The sequence below is a fragment of the Leuciscus leuciscus genome (genome assembly GCF_965113295.1).
Source record: "Leuciscus leuciscus genome assembly, chromosome: 19".
Classification (NCBI taxonomy): domain Eukaryota; kingdom Metazoa; phylum Chordata; class Actinopteri; order Cypriniformes; family Leuciscidae; genus Leuciscus; species Leuciscus leuciscus.
In genome coordinates, this window is record NC_138743.1 from 487774 (window position 1) to 502700 (window position 14927).

At 43.1% G+C, this 14927-nt stretch overlaps 1 protein-coding gene across 2 annotated transcripts in view; it reads right to left on the minus strand.

Annotated features, from left to right (window-relative positions):
* The window catches only part of mgab (MAX dimerization protein MGA b), a 38004-nt gene that overhangs the window by 18641 nt on the left and 4436 nt on the right, over positions 1–14927 (minus strand). For both annotated transcript variants that reach the window (XM_082147118.1, XM_082147117.1), the window contains exons 3-12: positions 14400–14781; positions 13631–13877; positions 12246–12341; positions 8315–8407; positions 7046–7551; positions 5434–5668; positions 4161–4330; positions 1712–1891; positions 1563–1602; positions 509–960 (exon numbers count right to left, since the gene is read on the minus strand). In XM_082147118.1, the coding sequence (XP_082003244.1) occupies positions 509–960; positions 1563–1602; positions 1712–1891; positions 4161–4330; positions 5434–5668; positions 7046–7551; positions 8315–8407; positions 12246–12341; positions 13631–13877; positions 14400–14781 (2401 nt within the window). The remainder of the gene's footprint in view (positions 1–508; positions 961–1562; positions 1603–1711; positions 1892–4160; positions 4331–5433; positions 5669–7045; positions 7552–8314; positions 8408–12245; positions 12342–13630; positions 13878–14399; positions 14782–14927) is intronic.

Consider the following 14927-nt stretch of genomic DNA (forward strand, 5'->3'; position numbering starts at 1 on the left):
AAATAATATAAGATGATATTTCCTGACTCTAGATGGGCTTATATCTCTATAATATAGAGTCTATATGGAGCAAACGAGCTGTTCCTCTGGGTCCTAAAGCCAGTTCTCTTCAGTGTGCATTCAGATACACATGTACACATTATTAAATCATTTTTTGGTAAAGTTTTAGCTTTTTTAGTTAGAATTTTGAGCATTTTTAGGTTGAATTTTGAGCATTTTTAGGTTTTTCTATGTGAACTGAAGCATTCCTCGCATTCCATTCATTCCTAAGGGGGTCAAAATGACCCGCGAGGGAAGGATTTGTTACTTTTTTCAATTTGAACCACAAAACTTCCCAAATCCATTACATTTTTTTGTGTGTATTCATGGTTGACGTGCAACAGAAATCCTGGGGTGCTGGACCCCTCCGATGGACACTCAATTTGTAAAAAAAAAATTCAAAAAAGATTTCCGGGTCAAAATGACCCGAGGGAAGGATGTTTAATGACTGAAACTGTATAAGCTTCACCTTAATATGTCCGGCACGCAGCGACGTCTTCCTCTCCACCTGCAGATAACCAGCAGGAAGGATGCGCGACAGAAGAGGGAAGCGCTTAGCCTGTGTCTCGCTGGCGTCCACGCTGACATCAACACGCTTGTTTAGCCTTTGGCCTCTCTGAGAAGAGTTCCTCACACACTCGGCTCGTGTCTTCCCGTCGCGCCTCGGCTCCGGGGTCTCGGGGGTCTTCTCCGGCAGGGACACGCAGACCTTGTACGTCAGCGTGGAGCCGGTCTCGTCCGCTCGGAGGTGTTCAGAGAGTAGCTCCACGCTGTAGACGTCGATCGAGTGAAGCGACGAGAGCCGGTTGGTGTTGATGGAGCGGAACAGTTCCTTCAGGACCAGAGAACGGTGCGACTCCCAGTTACACCCAGAGATGATCTCCAGCACTTTAGTGGGCTCTGGCCCTCCTGCAGTCACGCCTGCACCAACACACAACACAATATGAAATAACTTTGCTTTAACATACGTCACATCAGACGTAAAGAGCACATTTAGTTAACGAAATCTATGACGATAAATATTCGCTGACGACCTCTTCTTCCATGACTAAGAGGAGACGATAACGAGACGACACCAGCGTCATTAGCCGATAACTGTGACTGTATCAACATGCAATATCGTTGACGAAAAAAGACGAGACTAAAATGTAGTTAAAAAATAAAAGCAAATGTAAATATACATTTCTCAAATATCAACGCCTCCATTGTAGTCTTGAGTTTCTTCCGGGAACGAACATGTCACAATATTCCTCATTATAATAATTCATACGCAGAATAAAGGGGCGGGGCCTGGTTGAGCTAGTTAGTAGTGTATTAAACTGGCGGTTATGGTAAGGGGGCGGGACACACTCGAAGCGCTCGACCAATCACAACACACTGCTCCAGCCGACCAATCAGAGCACAGTGTGCTTTTCAGAAGGAGGGGCTTCATAGAGACAGGAAATAAACAGAGCATTACTGACAGACTGGGAAGAGAGGAGCCGCAACAATGGAGAATACGTCTGAGTAAAAGCGTGACTGACCTGGAGTCTGAGACGGCAGCATCTGAGACACGCCATTCATCTTCAGTCAATGGGAGAGAAGAAGACACAGTCATGAACAGATAATGATGAGAATATCAGTGTGTGTGTGTGTGTGTGTGTGTGTGTGTGTGTGTGTGTGCGTGCAGTACCGCTTCCTCAGGTCTCCGGGCCGGCAGTAAGTGCACCTGTAGTGGAGGGTTGCTGTTATACTCTCTCACACGAGCACAGGTCATCATGCTTTCCAGATACAGGTACACCGGATCCTTCTCCTTCTCCTTCTCCTTCTCCTTCTCCTTCTCCTTCTCCTGTGACCGGGACTGTAACCGGGACTAGATACACATTTTTGTACATTGATTATTGCGCTGAATAGGAGGATTGCATATAATTTCATTGTACTCTTTTGTATAATGACAAATAAATATTCTGATTCTCTGACATACACACTGTGAGTGAGTGAGTGAGTGAGTGAGTGAGTGAGTGAGTGAGTGAGTGAGTGAGTGAGTGAGTGAGAGAGTGAGTGTGAGAGTGAGTGAGAGAGTGAGTGAGTGAGTGAGTGAGTGAGTGAGAGAGTGAGTGACTGTGAGAGTGAGTGAGTGTGAGAGTGTGTGAGTGTGTGTGAGTGTGTGTGAGTGTGTGTGTGTGTGTGTGTGTGTGTGTGTGTGTGTGAGTGTGAGTGAGTGAGTGTGAGTGTGTGTGTGTGTGTGTGTGTGTGTGAGAGAGAGAGAGAGAGTGTGTGAGAGTGCGTGTTAGAGAGTGTGTGAGTGAGTGTGAGTGAGTGAGTGAGTGAGTGAGTGAGTGTGAGTGTGTGTGAGTGTGTGTGAGTGTGATAGTGTGTGTGTGTGTGTGTGTGTGTGTGTGTGTGTGTGTGTGTGTGTGTGTGTGTGTGTGTGTGTGTGTGAGTGAGTGAGTGTGAGTGTGTGTGTGTGTGTGTGTGTGTGAGAGAGAGAGAGAGTGTGAGAGTGCGTGTTAGAGAGTGTGTGTGTGAGTGAGTGTGAGTGAGTGAGTGAGTGAGTGAGTGAGTGAGTGAGTGAGTGAGTGAGTGAGTGAGTGAGTGTGAGAATGAGTGAGTGAGTGAGTGAGTGAGTGTGAGAGTGAGTGAGTGTGAGAGTGAGTGAGAGAGTGAGTGAGTGAGTGAGTGAGTGAGTGAGTGAGTGAGTGAGTGAGTGAGTGTGAGTGAGTGTGAGTGAGTGAGTGAGTGAGTGAGTGACTGTGAGAGTGAGTGAGTGAGTGTGTGAGTGCGTGTGAGAGAGTGTGTGAGAGAGTGTGTGAGTGTGAGTGAGTGGGAGTGGGAGTGAGTGTGAGAGTGAGTGACAGAGTGAGTGAGTGTGAGTGCGTGTGAGAGAGTGTGTGAGTGAGTGTGAGAGTGAGTGAGTGAGTGAGTGAGTGAGTGAGTGAGTGAGAGTCAGTGAGTGAGTGAGAGAGAGAGTGAGAGAGTGTGAGTGAGAGAGTGAGTGAGTGAGTGAGTGAGTGAGTGAGTGACTGTGAGAGTGAGTGAGTGACTGTGAGAGTGAGTGAGTGTGTGTGAGTGTGATAGTGTGTGTGTGTGTGTGTGTGTGTGAGTGAGTGTGAGTGAGTGAGAGTGAGTGTGAGTGAGTGTGTGTGTGAGAGAGAGAGTGTGAGAGTGAGTGAGAGTGAGTAAGTGAGTGTGAGTGAGAGAGTGAGTGAGTGAGTGAGTGAGTGAGTGAGTGAGTGAGTGAGTGAGTGAGTGAGTGAGTGAGAGAGAGTGTGAGTGAGTGAGTGAGTGACTGTGAGAGTGAGTGAGTGAGTGAGTGAGTGAGTGAGTGTGTGTGTGAGTGCGTGTGAGAGAGTGTGTGAGTGAGTGTGTGAGTGTGAGTGTGAGAGTGAGTGAGTGGGAGTGGGAGTGAGTGTGAGAGTGAGTGACAGAGTGAGTGAGTGTGAGTGCGTGTGAGAGAGTGTGTGAGTGAGTGTGTGAGTGTGAGAGTGAGTGAGTGAGTGAGAGAGTGTGAGTGAGTGTGTGTGAGTGAGTGAGTGAGTGAGTGAGTGAGTGAGTGAGTGAGTGAGAGTCAGTGAGTGAGTGAGAGAGAGAGTGAGAGAGTGTGAGTGAGAGAGTGAGTGAGTGAGTGAGTGAGTGAGTGACTGTGAGAGTGAGTGAGTGACTGTGAGAGTGAGTGAGTGTGTGTGAGTGTGATAGTGTGTGTGTGTGAGTGAGTGTGAGTGAGTGTGAGTGAGTGTGTGTGTGAGAGAGAGAGTGTGAGAGTGAGTGAGAGTGAGTAAGTGAGTGTGAGTGAGAGAGTGAGTGAGTGAGTGAGTGAGTGAGTGAGTGAGTGAGTGAGTGAGTGAGTGAGTGAGTGAGTGAGAGAGTGTGAGAGAGTGAGTGAGTGCGTGTGAGTGCGTGTGAGAGAGTGTGTGAGTGAGTGTGAGTGTGAGTGAGTGGGAGTGAAGTGTGAGAGTGAGTGTGAGTGAGAGAGTGAGTGAGTGAGTGAGTGAGTGAGTGAGTGAGTGAGTGAGTGAGTGAGTGAGTGAGTGAGTGAGTGAGTGAGTGAGTGAGTGTGTGTGAGTGAGTGTGTGTGAGTGAGTGAGTGAGTGAGTGAGTGAGTGAGTGAGTGAGTGAGTGAGTGAGTGTGATGCTCTGCACACCTGAGCTCTGGGCCGGTGTGTGTGTGTGTGTGAGCGCGGCACTCGTGTTGCTGCTCCGGCTGGTCTGGGAGTGAAGAGTGGCTCAGGATCGTCCTCACACACACTCCTCCTCCACAGGCGGGTCACCGGGAGAGCTGGAGCAGGTCGGGTGCCTGATTCGGGGTCAACGGCTGTGAACAAAAGCCATGAGCTCGGATTCATAAACAACACTGGCTGACGTAGAAATAGCGTAATGACGATGAAATAGCGTAATGACGTAGAAATAGCGTAATGACGTAGAAATAGTGTAATGACGTAGAAATAGTGTAATGACGTTGAAATATCGTAATGACGTAAAAATAGCGTAATGACGTAGAAATATTGTAATGACATAGAAATAGCGTAATGATGTTGAAATAGCGTAATGACGTAGAAATATCGTAATGACGTAGAAATATCGTGATGACGTAGAAATAGTGTAATGACGTAGAAATATCGTAATGACATTGAAATATCGTAATGACGTAGAAATAGCGCAATGACGTAGAAATAGTGGAATGACGTAGAAATATCGTAATGACGTTGAAATAGCGCAATGACGTAGAAATAGCGTAATGATGTAGAAATATCATAATGACGTAGAAATATCATAATGACGTAGAAATAGCGTAATGATGTAGAAATAGCGTAATGATGTAGAAATAGCATAATGACGTAGAAATATCATAATGATGTAGAAATAGCGTAATGACGTAGAAATAGCGTAATGTAGAAATAGTGTAATGACGTATGACGCGCTGAACGAGCTGTTCTCCTGATGAATAAAGTGTGGTATAAACGAGTGTCTCGTCCTCCTATAATCCTCCTATCTCTGCGTGTGTGAAGTGGAGCAGGACAACGGTCCACCAGTGCTGGCTTCAGACTCTCATCCACACACGACTGGTTTTGGGCAGTTTTACTGTGTGATGAATATAAGCAGCGGCACAGCGGCTCATACGCTCATTATCTCCAAATTATGACCAGAAATGGATCAATATTAAGTCTGCTGTTTAAAACAAATAAAGAACTGTAGGAGAATAGTTATTATGCACAAACATCATGAAACTCTGTATATTCGTGTGCGCATGTCCAAAAAAATATTCCGATTTGAAACTTGTGACAATAAACACACACATCAACCCGATCACATGTTTAGCTTTCATGTAAACACTACATTCAGATTCATCAATAGGAACGAATTCAGTCCGACTGAAACAGAAGTGCATGTAAACAGGTATGAGAACGTGAGACTCACGGAAGGCCATGAGGCCGCTAGCGCTGTGTGTTAGCACGGGCTCCTGCCGGCGGATCAGGAGGATCTTGTGTTTGAAGCAGCCGCAGCTGAACATGCACTGCACGCGTCTGCAGTGTGTGGACCCGCGGATCTCTCTGTTCAGACTCTCACACACACACCCCAGCCGGCAGAAGAGCTGAGTGCAAGACTCGTCGTTAGCCTTCCGCGCGCTGAGCTGCGCCGTCTCCACCACTGGCTGTGCAGAGGAACAAAATATGATACAACAAATGAGCAATAGACTGAAGTTATCGGTGTTTCCAGGAAATGAAAACATTGAAATTAATATATATATTCTGACCAAGTATATATTCAAGTATATATATTGCAGGTGTAGCGGTTCTCTGAAAAACCCATAACCCATTCCCAACCCTTGGTTCGCTGCGCACTGGCACGATTTAGCCGTCTGAGACGATTTTTGCAAAATCATAAAAGATTCCTCTGATCCTACACTAAAATCTGTAATCTTTGATCGTTAGTTTGACATGTTCACTGACAGCGGATTAATGACCGTTGCGATCAGATTTGGACTCTGGCGTGTCAGAAGACTTGACTCTCAGTCCTGCAGTGACTCTCCTACAACAACCATCACATTATCCTCGTTTTCACGACAAGCCGTGACTAAAATTAACGTTCGGTGAACGAACGAGTCATTGATTGATGATGTAAAACTCTGGACAAGTTTTCTTGTGTGCATCCGTTTTTAATGTGTCTTGACTGTCGTACAGTCTGACATTAATGACAGCTGAGATCTCACAGTGTGACATCACAGCGATGATCATGTTCGTACAGTCTGACACGCAACAATCGTAAAGGACTATAATAGATCGTACAGTGTGCAGCCGGCTTTAAGTGAATGCAGCAGTCGAGGCGTGTGTATCAGTGCACTGGATCTGTGCGTTCGCTCTTAAAGTGACAGCAGCCTAATATTCCTGCTGTCTGTGTTTTTAAAGTTAAACAACATTTGGCATTTTTAAAATATCGGCATCGGCCGAAAAGTTGAACTGATACGTTTTTCTGATTGGCCGATGTGTTGGAGCGGGACTTTTATTTTGACGGGCGGCACTGAGAACACCAGCGCCTGAGAAGAGAACGGCAGCGCCTGATCACACAGCGCTCAATCACATTCTCCGTCTCACATTCAACTATCGGCTTTATATCGCCGCAAAGAATTCCCAGATTACTGAGTGCCCTGTTACAGTGCTTTCTTCCTTTTTATTCACATATTCAAATATTTTAAACAATTACTTTATTTGTGAAAAATAGTAATAGGATTGCAGATTCAAGAAGTTGCCATCTAAAGTATAAGCATGTTTATTTGAAGGATTTGTTTTCTAATTCATTCAATTTTGCTTAAAATAAATATTAAGTATATATATATATAAATATCGGCCATCGGCTACCCTGCTCTCTAAGATATCGGCAATCAAAAAAACAATATCGGTGGACCAGTACAGCAAACCGAGCCATACAGAGACGTGACCCCAAAACCATGATACAAACTGAACCGTGAGTCATTTGACCCGTTGCACTCCTAATATATATATAAATATCTAGTGTTTCTGATGGCTCATACCTCTGAGGTTAGCAGTGAACTCAAGGCGTAGCTCGCTCTCTCGCTAGTGATGCAAGCGGGATCCTTCCCATGAACCACGGCGTGTTCTTCGTGTTCCAAGAGCTGCGTGTGACTATTAGCCGATCCGTCGTCAGCGTCTCTGTTAAACCTGAGCTGGAGCCGACGACGCTTTCTCCCGCGCCTGGAACGCTTTTTCCAGAGCGTCGGGCGGGACACTGAAGGATCATGGTCCTGATGATGGTCCTGATGATGGTCCTGAAGCGAGCGCTGGGAGCTGCTCCTGGAGGACGAGCGAACACCGTGTGGTGGAGGTGTGTATGGAAACACACGCCGCGTCTGAAGGACACTGGCTAGCGTTCGCACGTAGCTCTGGCTTCTGACGGGCAGCTGATAGGCCACCGGCGCCGGAGAGCTAGCGGAGAACACAGCCACGCGATCACTGATCCGCTGGCCTTCACTGGCGAGATACTCATCCAGCATGTCCGAGGAGAAGGCGGAGCGGTTGCCTGAAACAAAAATATGAAATAATAAAGTGACGGCTAAAAAATTGGATTTAAATGTACAGAGTGTGTGCAAGCAATGCTTCATGTTGTTCAGTCTGTGTCAAAAGAGCATTAGCAATTAAAGATAAAACACTTCAGCAAAACATGATCAGGTCAAAGTGTCCGAATCATTTCTGCTCCCAAAGGTGTCACTGGTAGTCCCTGTATGAAGAATATCTGGGTATAATATGTCACAGTTTACTTTATTCTGCTCTCCTCTCTTACACTAATGAACTATAGTGTCCTGATCACACTGTATCTGGTGTCTGAATAAGTTTTGGTTTGACTGTATTTTGTATTGTTATACTGTATTGACCACTCATCAATTAAATATTTACCATCATATATTCTGCATAATTGGATGTTTTAAATAAACACTGACAAAAAACTACAAGTTTTAGAGCTGGACGATATGATGATATATATATCACACTGATATTAGTGATCACATGGGTTTAGACCTATATTGTGTTTATATAAAGCGTTCACAGGCAAATTTGCTTTATGAAACACGATTCCTGCTGTCAGTATCCATGATCACTGGATCTTTGGTGAGTTGTGAGGAACTCTACATCGAGTCCAACCTTTAGTTTACACTGATAACCGCTTGTTTTACTGGTGTTTCCGCAGTTTCCCTGTTTCCCTCAGCAGCTCTTCTGCCACTCAGGCCGGCTGATTATTATTAATAAGGATGTATTATTGTTATTGTTTATGTTTATGAGCATACTGTCAGCTGAAGTCTTAGAGCTGAACTTCTCCATCCAGCCCTTGATCCGCGTCACATCGCTCGTCTTCCCGGTCCGAGACACGAACACAGCAGCTGCACACACACACACACACACACACACACACACACACACACAGATGGGTACATTAATTAAACAAATCAAACATATACAGATAAATTGGTAACACTTTACAATACGGTTCCATTAGTTAACATGAAATAAAGAACAATACTTCTACAGCATTTATTAATGCTAATGTTAATCTATCACATCTAATGTTATCATCCATAATGTTTTAATGTAGTTTGTGTCTATGTGGTGTTTTTAATAAGCTTTAAGACAAAGCATGTGTAAGTTCATAAGTCGACAGCATTGCTGAGTATTTCCTCCTTAAAACTGCAGTGAACCAAAGACAGTCTCAAACACACGCTTTGAAATCGCTGGTATTTCTGACGTCACAAACTACCTTGTAACCAATCAGATCAACGTGTGATCGTCAACCAGTGGATCTCTGAGCTGAGTGAGTGGAGGGGGGGCTCATTTGCATATTCATAGAACCGCGTATACTAAATGAGGCAAGGGTGTCGAGTTACATTCAAGATATTTCAAGGAAAAAACGTGATCAAAGATGCAATTTAAGGGATAAAATTATTGCTTGCAGGTTTTAATATTAATTCATTGTGAACTAACATGAACATGAATTTTGAAGAGATGACCTCATTACTGTGATTTGGGCCTTTGAAACAGAATCTCGGAACAATAATCAAGAAAAAAGTCAAATGTATTTCATAGGTCTGGAAAATGTAATTTTTGTTAAACTTTCAATTAATTATCATTGAAGTGATTATGATTTCATTTAATTCAGGGTTCTTGCAGGTTTCAGCAAGTCAAATTTAAGACCTTTTTAAGACATTTTAAGACCATAAAGTTTGAAATTTAAGACCTACATGACATGACGCATTGCCAAAAAAATAATTCAAATCGAAGAATTCATTTTATTTCAATGAATTAAGTAATTGAAAAAACATTAATTTAATGTACAGATAAAACAATCACATTAGTAACCTTCCACACCCAACAACGTGTGTCAGAATCAGATATATTATTTTTTATAGAAAATTGTACTATGCATATTATACTGTAAAAAACACATAATTAGTTGATTTTAGTTGATCATAGTTGATCATAACTAGAGATGAAATGGCATGAACATTTCATTTCAATGATTATAGTGACAAAAATGACCACGGTTATCACAGAATCCTGTTCAAAAAGTACTAATACTACACAATGTCGAAAACCAGCAAATAACAAATAAAATTAGCATCAATATGCACTTTTTGTTTACATAAACATTAAAATAATACCATTCAAAAATGATAGGCAGATTTTAAAAGTGTCTTACAACATTTTATATACTAACATGTACAAGTTCAAATAAAGTTTAGACAAAAAAGTTTTTTTTATAAAAAGATAAACCTCACATATTTCAGACTTTAAATCATTTTTTATAAAAAGATAAATTACTGACATTTACAATGCACTTAGCTTATCTTTTATTATTAATAGTAAAATTCGGTCAGATTTTCCCGTGGCGTCTGTCGTTGCTATGCAACCATGCACTGCGCTCTCCACAATGACAAAGAAGTTTTAGTGGCTACTGGATTTCCACCGGTGAGAAACGCTTGCTGTAGCTCTGCTTCAAGAGTTATTTACGGAGAAGAGAAAAACACCCGTAGTGTTTGGGTGCACCCGCATCCTTCCAGTTGAGTGAGCTTTCAATGTTGTTACGGAAAGGGGCGAAGCTGATTGGTTGGTTCTTGTCACATGACCTGCGGTGCGTTTGCGGCATTCTGAAGAGTTGAGATTTTTTTTATCTCGCTGCGCCTGGAAAAAAACGAGTGCGTCGCTTCAGTTATGAGCGCGCGCCTACATTTGAACGAACTTGAGCGCGCAAAAGATGCGATATGTGAACGGCCTGTTGGCGAGACCTTTTTTAGACCTGACTAAATGACATTTAAGACCACGGATGAAAATCTGGCCGTTTTTAAGACATTTTAAGGCCTTATATTTAAAGTTCAGAATTTTTTACTTTTTAAGACCCCGCGGGAACCCTGTTAATTAGACATGCTTTTTGATGATCAAAAATGAATTTAACCATAAAAACAGAATCTGGAGAAATTTAAATGGAAAAAATAATTTGGGAAAAGTTGAATCTTTATAGGATTTTATATGGACTTATCCGATAATCGGTATCAGTCTCGGCTTTGACACTCGCGGTTGTTACTGTTAAGCTCCACAAAAGGACATTAAAAAGCACAATTAAAGTTTTTCTGTAATTCTTATTAATGTCAACGGAGACTCCATTAAGAGGCCCGTTAATCGTTATCACAGACGATAACTATAAAGATAACGGTGAAGATATAGTTCTAATAATCATTCTCAATATTAAAGAACAGCAGAGTTCACTAAACTGAACTAAATTCAGCTAATTCACGGTTAGATTATGCTGGGTACACACCAAAAGATTTTTTACATCTTATAAGATTTTCAAAATGTGACAGACCACAAACATGAGGACAAAAAATCCTAGATTTAAGCGTTTTGCTCCTATAGTGTGTGGTGTGCCATGATGTGACAAAGACAGCACACCACACACAAACAGATTTTCAACCAGAGTCTCGACTATGAACACAGGAAATCTCGCAAAATACCGTGAGACTTCAGAATAAGCGTGACGGACGATATGCAGGAAGAAATTGCGATAGTGTTTGGAATGATTTTCACAGAAAATTCACGTGAAAAAACCATTGTACCTACCATTATATATAACCTTTTATACAGAAATATATTCATTCTTTATTGTCTTTATTTATTCTTTATTGGATTTATTGTCTCTTTAGAAAAAGTTATTTAATCCCTCTAGTCTATAGAACCTCACTGAACCCTTAACACTCAGCTTTTTATCTTTTTTTTTTATTGATTTTAAGAATTATACAATTACAGTCAGGGGGGTACAAAGAGTAAAGCCGATAAACAAACATAAAAAGACATATACATAAACAGTGACAAACTTAAAAGTTAAACAAAAATTTGAAAATGTTTACAGATTGAAACGCACTTTGCAGCTTTCTTATTTTTCAAACCCAATATTGTGTTTAGGTATTGTAAAATTTCTGCTCTTAAAATGAAAAACAAAGGCTTGTTTCCTCGAAATTTACACTTATGAATACTAAATCTTAACATTAAGCTTCCTGCAAGTGTGTGTGTGTGTGTGTGTGTGTGTGTGTGTGTGTGTGTGTGTGTGTGTGTGTGTGTGTGTGTGAGAATGACCGTGTCTTCCATCATCTCGCTTTCTGATTGGATATTGTTTCGTTTCACGTGATAATCTCCAGAGCGTGCGCGTGTTTGTCCTCGGAGTTCCCCCCACACATCAGGATTTCTGATCGTAAATATTAAACATGTTTAATATTTACGATTCGCGATCGGAGCGGCTCCGACGTTCTTCCGAGCAGGTTCGGACACTCTTAACACACCTCACACCAAGGGAAAATCTGATAAAATAATCTGTTAAACCATCAAGATAATCGGGACATAGCTAGGATTGTCGGAAGGGGAGAAATCGGCCCAAAATCAGCCCGATTATCTTTTGGTGTGTTCCCAGCATTATTAGCTGGATTAGGCTAGCTTCACTCGTAGCACAGTGTGCTGAGGACACCTGCTGGTTAAAGCCTGTAAGTGCAACAGGAGCAGCAGAAACATGTTCAACGACGTTATACACACTCTGAAGCCACAGCGCGAGCTTAGAATACACTGACCGTTATCGTTCGCTGGAGTGGACGCAAATATAGTTATCGTTCTTGGTGTGAACGGCCCTTAATACAATTTCTTGAATTAAATCTGCATAAATAAAGCGAGAGCATTACTCACGGGAGGATGGTGTGAGAACAGGCGGAGGTAGTCGAACACCGAGATACTGCAGGTCTATGGGAGAACCCGGATCCAGGACACTCAGCTTCAGCCCGACTGTGGACACATCAAACACTGATGAACAAGAGCAACAGAACGACTGCAGAAACGCTGCAAACTCTTCTCATTTTCTGCCCAGTTCAGTTTAACAAGGAATTTCCGGCAATCGGAAATAGTTTTTGTTGGACAAAACCATCCACAAGTTCAGTATGGCGTACCTCAAGGCTCAGTACTAGGACCGCTGCTGTTCACTCTGTACATGCTACCCTCACACACACACACTCACACGCACACAAACTCACTCACACGCACACACTCACACGCACACACTCACACGCACACACTCACACGCACACACTCACACGCACACACTCACACGCACACACTCACACACTACCCTTGGGAGATATCATTAGGAAGCATGGCATTAGTTTTCACTGTTATGCTGATGATACTCAGCTCTATATTTCTTCTCGCCCTAACGAAACTTACCAATTCACAAAATTAAGGGAATGCACAGCTGATATAAAAAACTGGATGACTAGTAATTTCCTACTACTAAATTCTGAAAAAAACAGAGTTTCTAATGATTGGACCAAAAACTTCCTGACGTAATAATCCAAAATACTGTCTAACACTTGATGGCTGCTCTGTCAAGTCCTCGTCGTCGGTTAGGAACCTAGGTGTGTGTGTGTGTGTGTGTGTGTGTGTGTGTGTGTGTGTGTGCTCTTTGATACCAATCTTTCTTTTGAAAGTCACGTGTCTAGTATCTGTAAAACCGCATTCTTCCATCTTAAAAATATTTCTAAATTACGCCATATGCTCTCATTGACAAATGCGGAACAGTTAGTCCATGCGTTCATGACCTCAAGGCTAGATTACTGTAATGCTCTACTGGGTGGTTGCCCTGCACACTTAATAAACAAACTACAGCTGGTCCAAAACGCAGCAGCTCGAGTTCTTACCAGAACCAGGAAGTATGACCATATTAGCCCGGTTCTGTCAACACTGCACTGGCTCCCTATTAAACATCCTATACATTTTAAAATATTGCTGATTACTTACAAAGCACTAAATGGTTTAGCTCCGCAGTGCTTGAGCGAGCTCTTAACGCATTATAGTCCTTCACGTCTATTGCGATCTCAAAATTCGAAGAAGAAGAACATCATAAGAAGAATGGCATCTACTCTAGTCTTTCTGCTTATTGCGAGGTTTACTGAAGTCAGCCGGATCCGGGCCGTACCCAGATCAGATGGTGGACCTGCGCCTGGACACGTCCATGACGCATCCATGTGTGTGAGTGTGTGTGTGTGTGTGTGTGTGTGTGTGTGTGTGTGTGTGTTCACCGTGTTGCAGCGCAGGATGAAGGATCTGTCTGTTCTTCAGCTGCTTCAGATGCGTCAGTAACTCAAGCTCTTGCTCAGAGATTCGCTCCGCTGCTGTTAGACCGGGATCAGGTGGCAGGTTCTCCGTCTGGTTGTGTGTGTGTGATGCTGAAGTCGAGTGCAGGTTCTCCGTCTGGTTGTGTGTGTGTGATGCTGGAGTCGAGTGCACAGATTTCCTCATGTTTCCCACATGAACATCAAGCGCTTCCTGTGAAATAAACAGTAACAGATCCACTGGATAATAAACCTTTCATGTGGATAATTCGATAACTCAGACAAGATGTAATAACGTCTCTACACGAACACACACATTAGGGCTGTCAAAATGGCTGAAAAGCTTTCTTAAATATTAGCAAAATTCTAATTATATTTGAATTCTAAAAGCAATGCTTAATGTTAGAGGAAAAAAGTACTGTATTGTCTCGTATGTCCACAAGAGGGTGCAAGCGAGCGCAATAAACAAATATAAACCAAGTCAAGCATCACATCTTTTATTGAAATTAAATGACATTCACTTTTATCATGGACAGATGCACTTTTATGAACTTCAAAACAGAAACGGCCATTCACTGCCATTATAAAGCTTGGAAGAGCCAGGACATTCTTTTATATAACTGCGATTGTGTTCGTCTGAAAGAAGAATGTCATTTACACCTAGGATGACTTGAGGGAGAGAAAATCATGGGCTAATTTTCATTTTTGGGTGAACGATCCCTTTAACCCATCATACCTTGGCAGTGAAGGAGACGAACAGAACTCCGTCCACGTCCTCCAGGTCCGGTTGCAGACACACGTCCAGCTCCACCGCTCTGCTGACCCGGTCCACTGATCTGTACTTCACATTCGACCAGCGCTTAGCCTTGGGCTTCCACGCTCCCCTCGAGCGCCGGGACCGGCCCCGCACGCGGCTGGGAACACCGGCCGGATCGCTAGCGGGAGGAGCGGGATTCCAGCGGCTGCTCACGGGCTTCAGCGCTCGCCTGATCCGAGACCTCGCCGGACCCGACCTCACGACTCCAGGATCAGGATCATCAGGAGCCACTGGTTCACCGTCGCTGATGTGTGACAGGATTCCTCTTCCTCCACGGGACTCGGATTCGGGATGTGTTGAGCTGTCGTACGGGAAAGAGAGGAAACACTGTCATATTCAAGCAATCTCACGAACAATGTGTGGCTCAGACTTATAAACACCTTCAAGTGAAGGAAATTAAAATGTTCTAAGCCTGCAAGAATAAAACATTTTGTTTTTCATATAGAG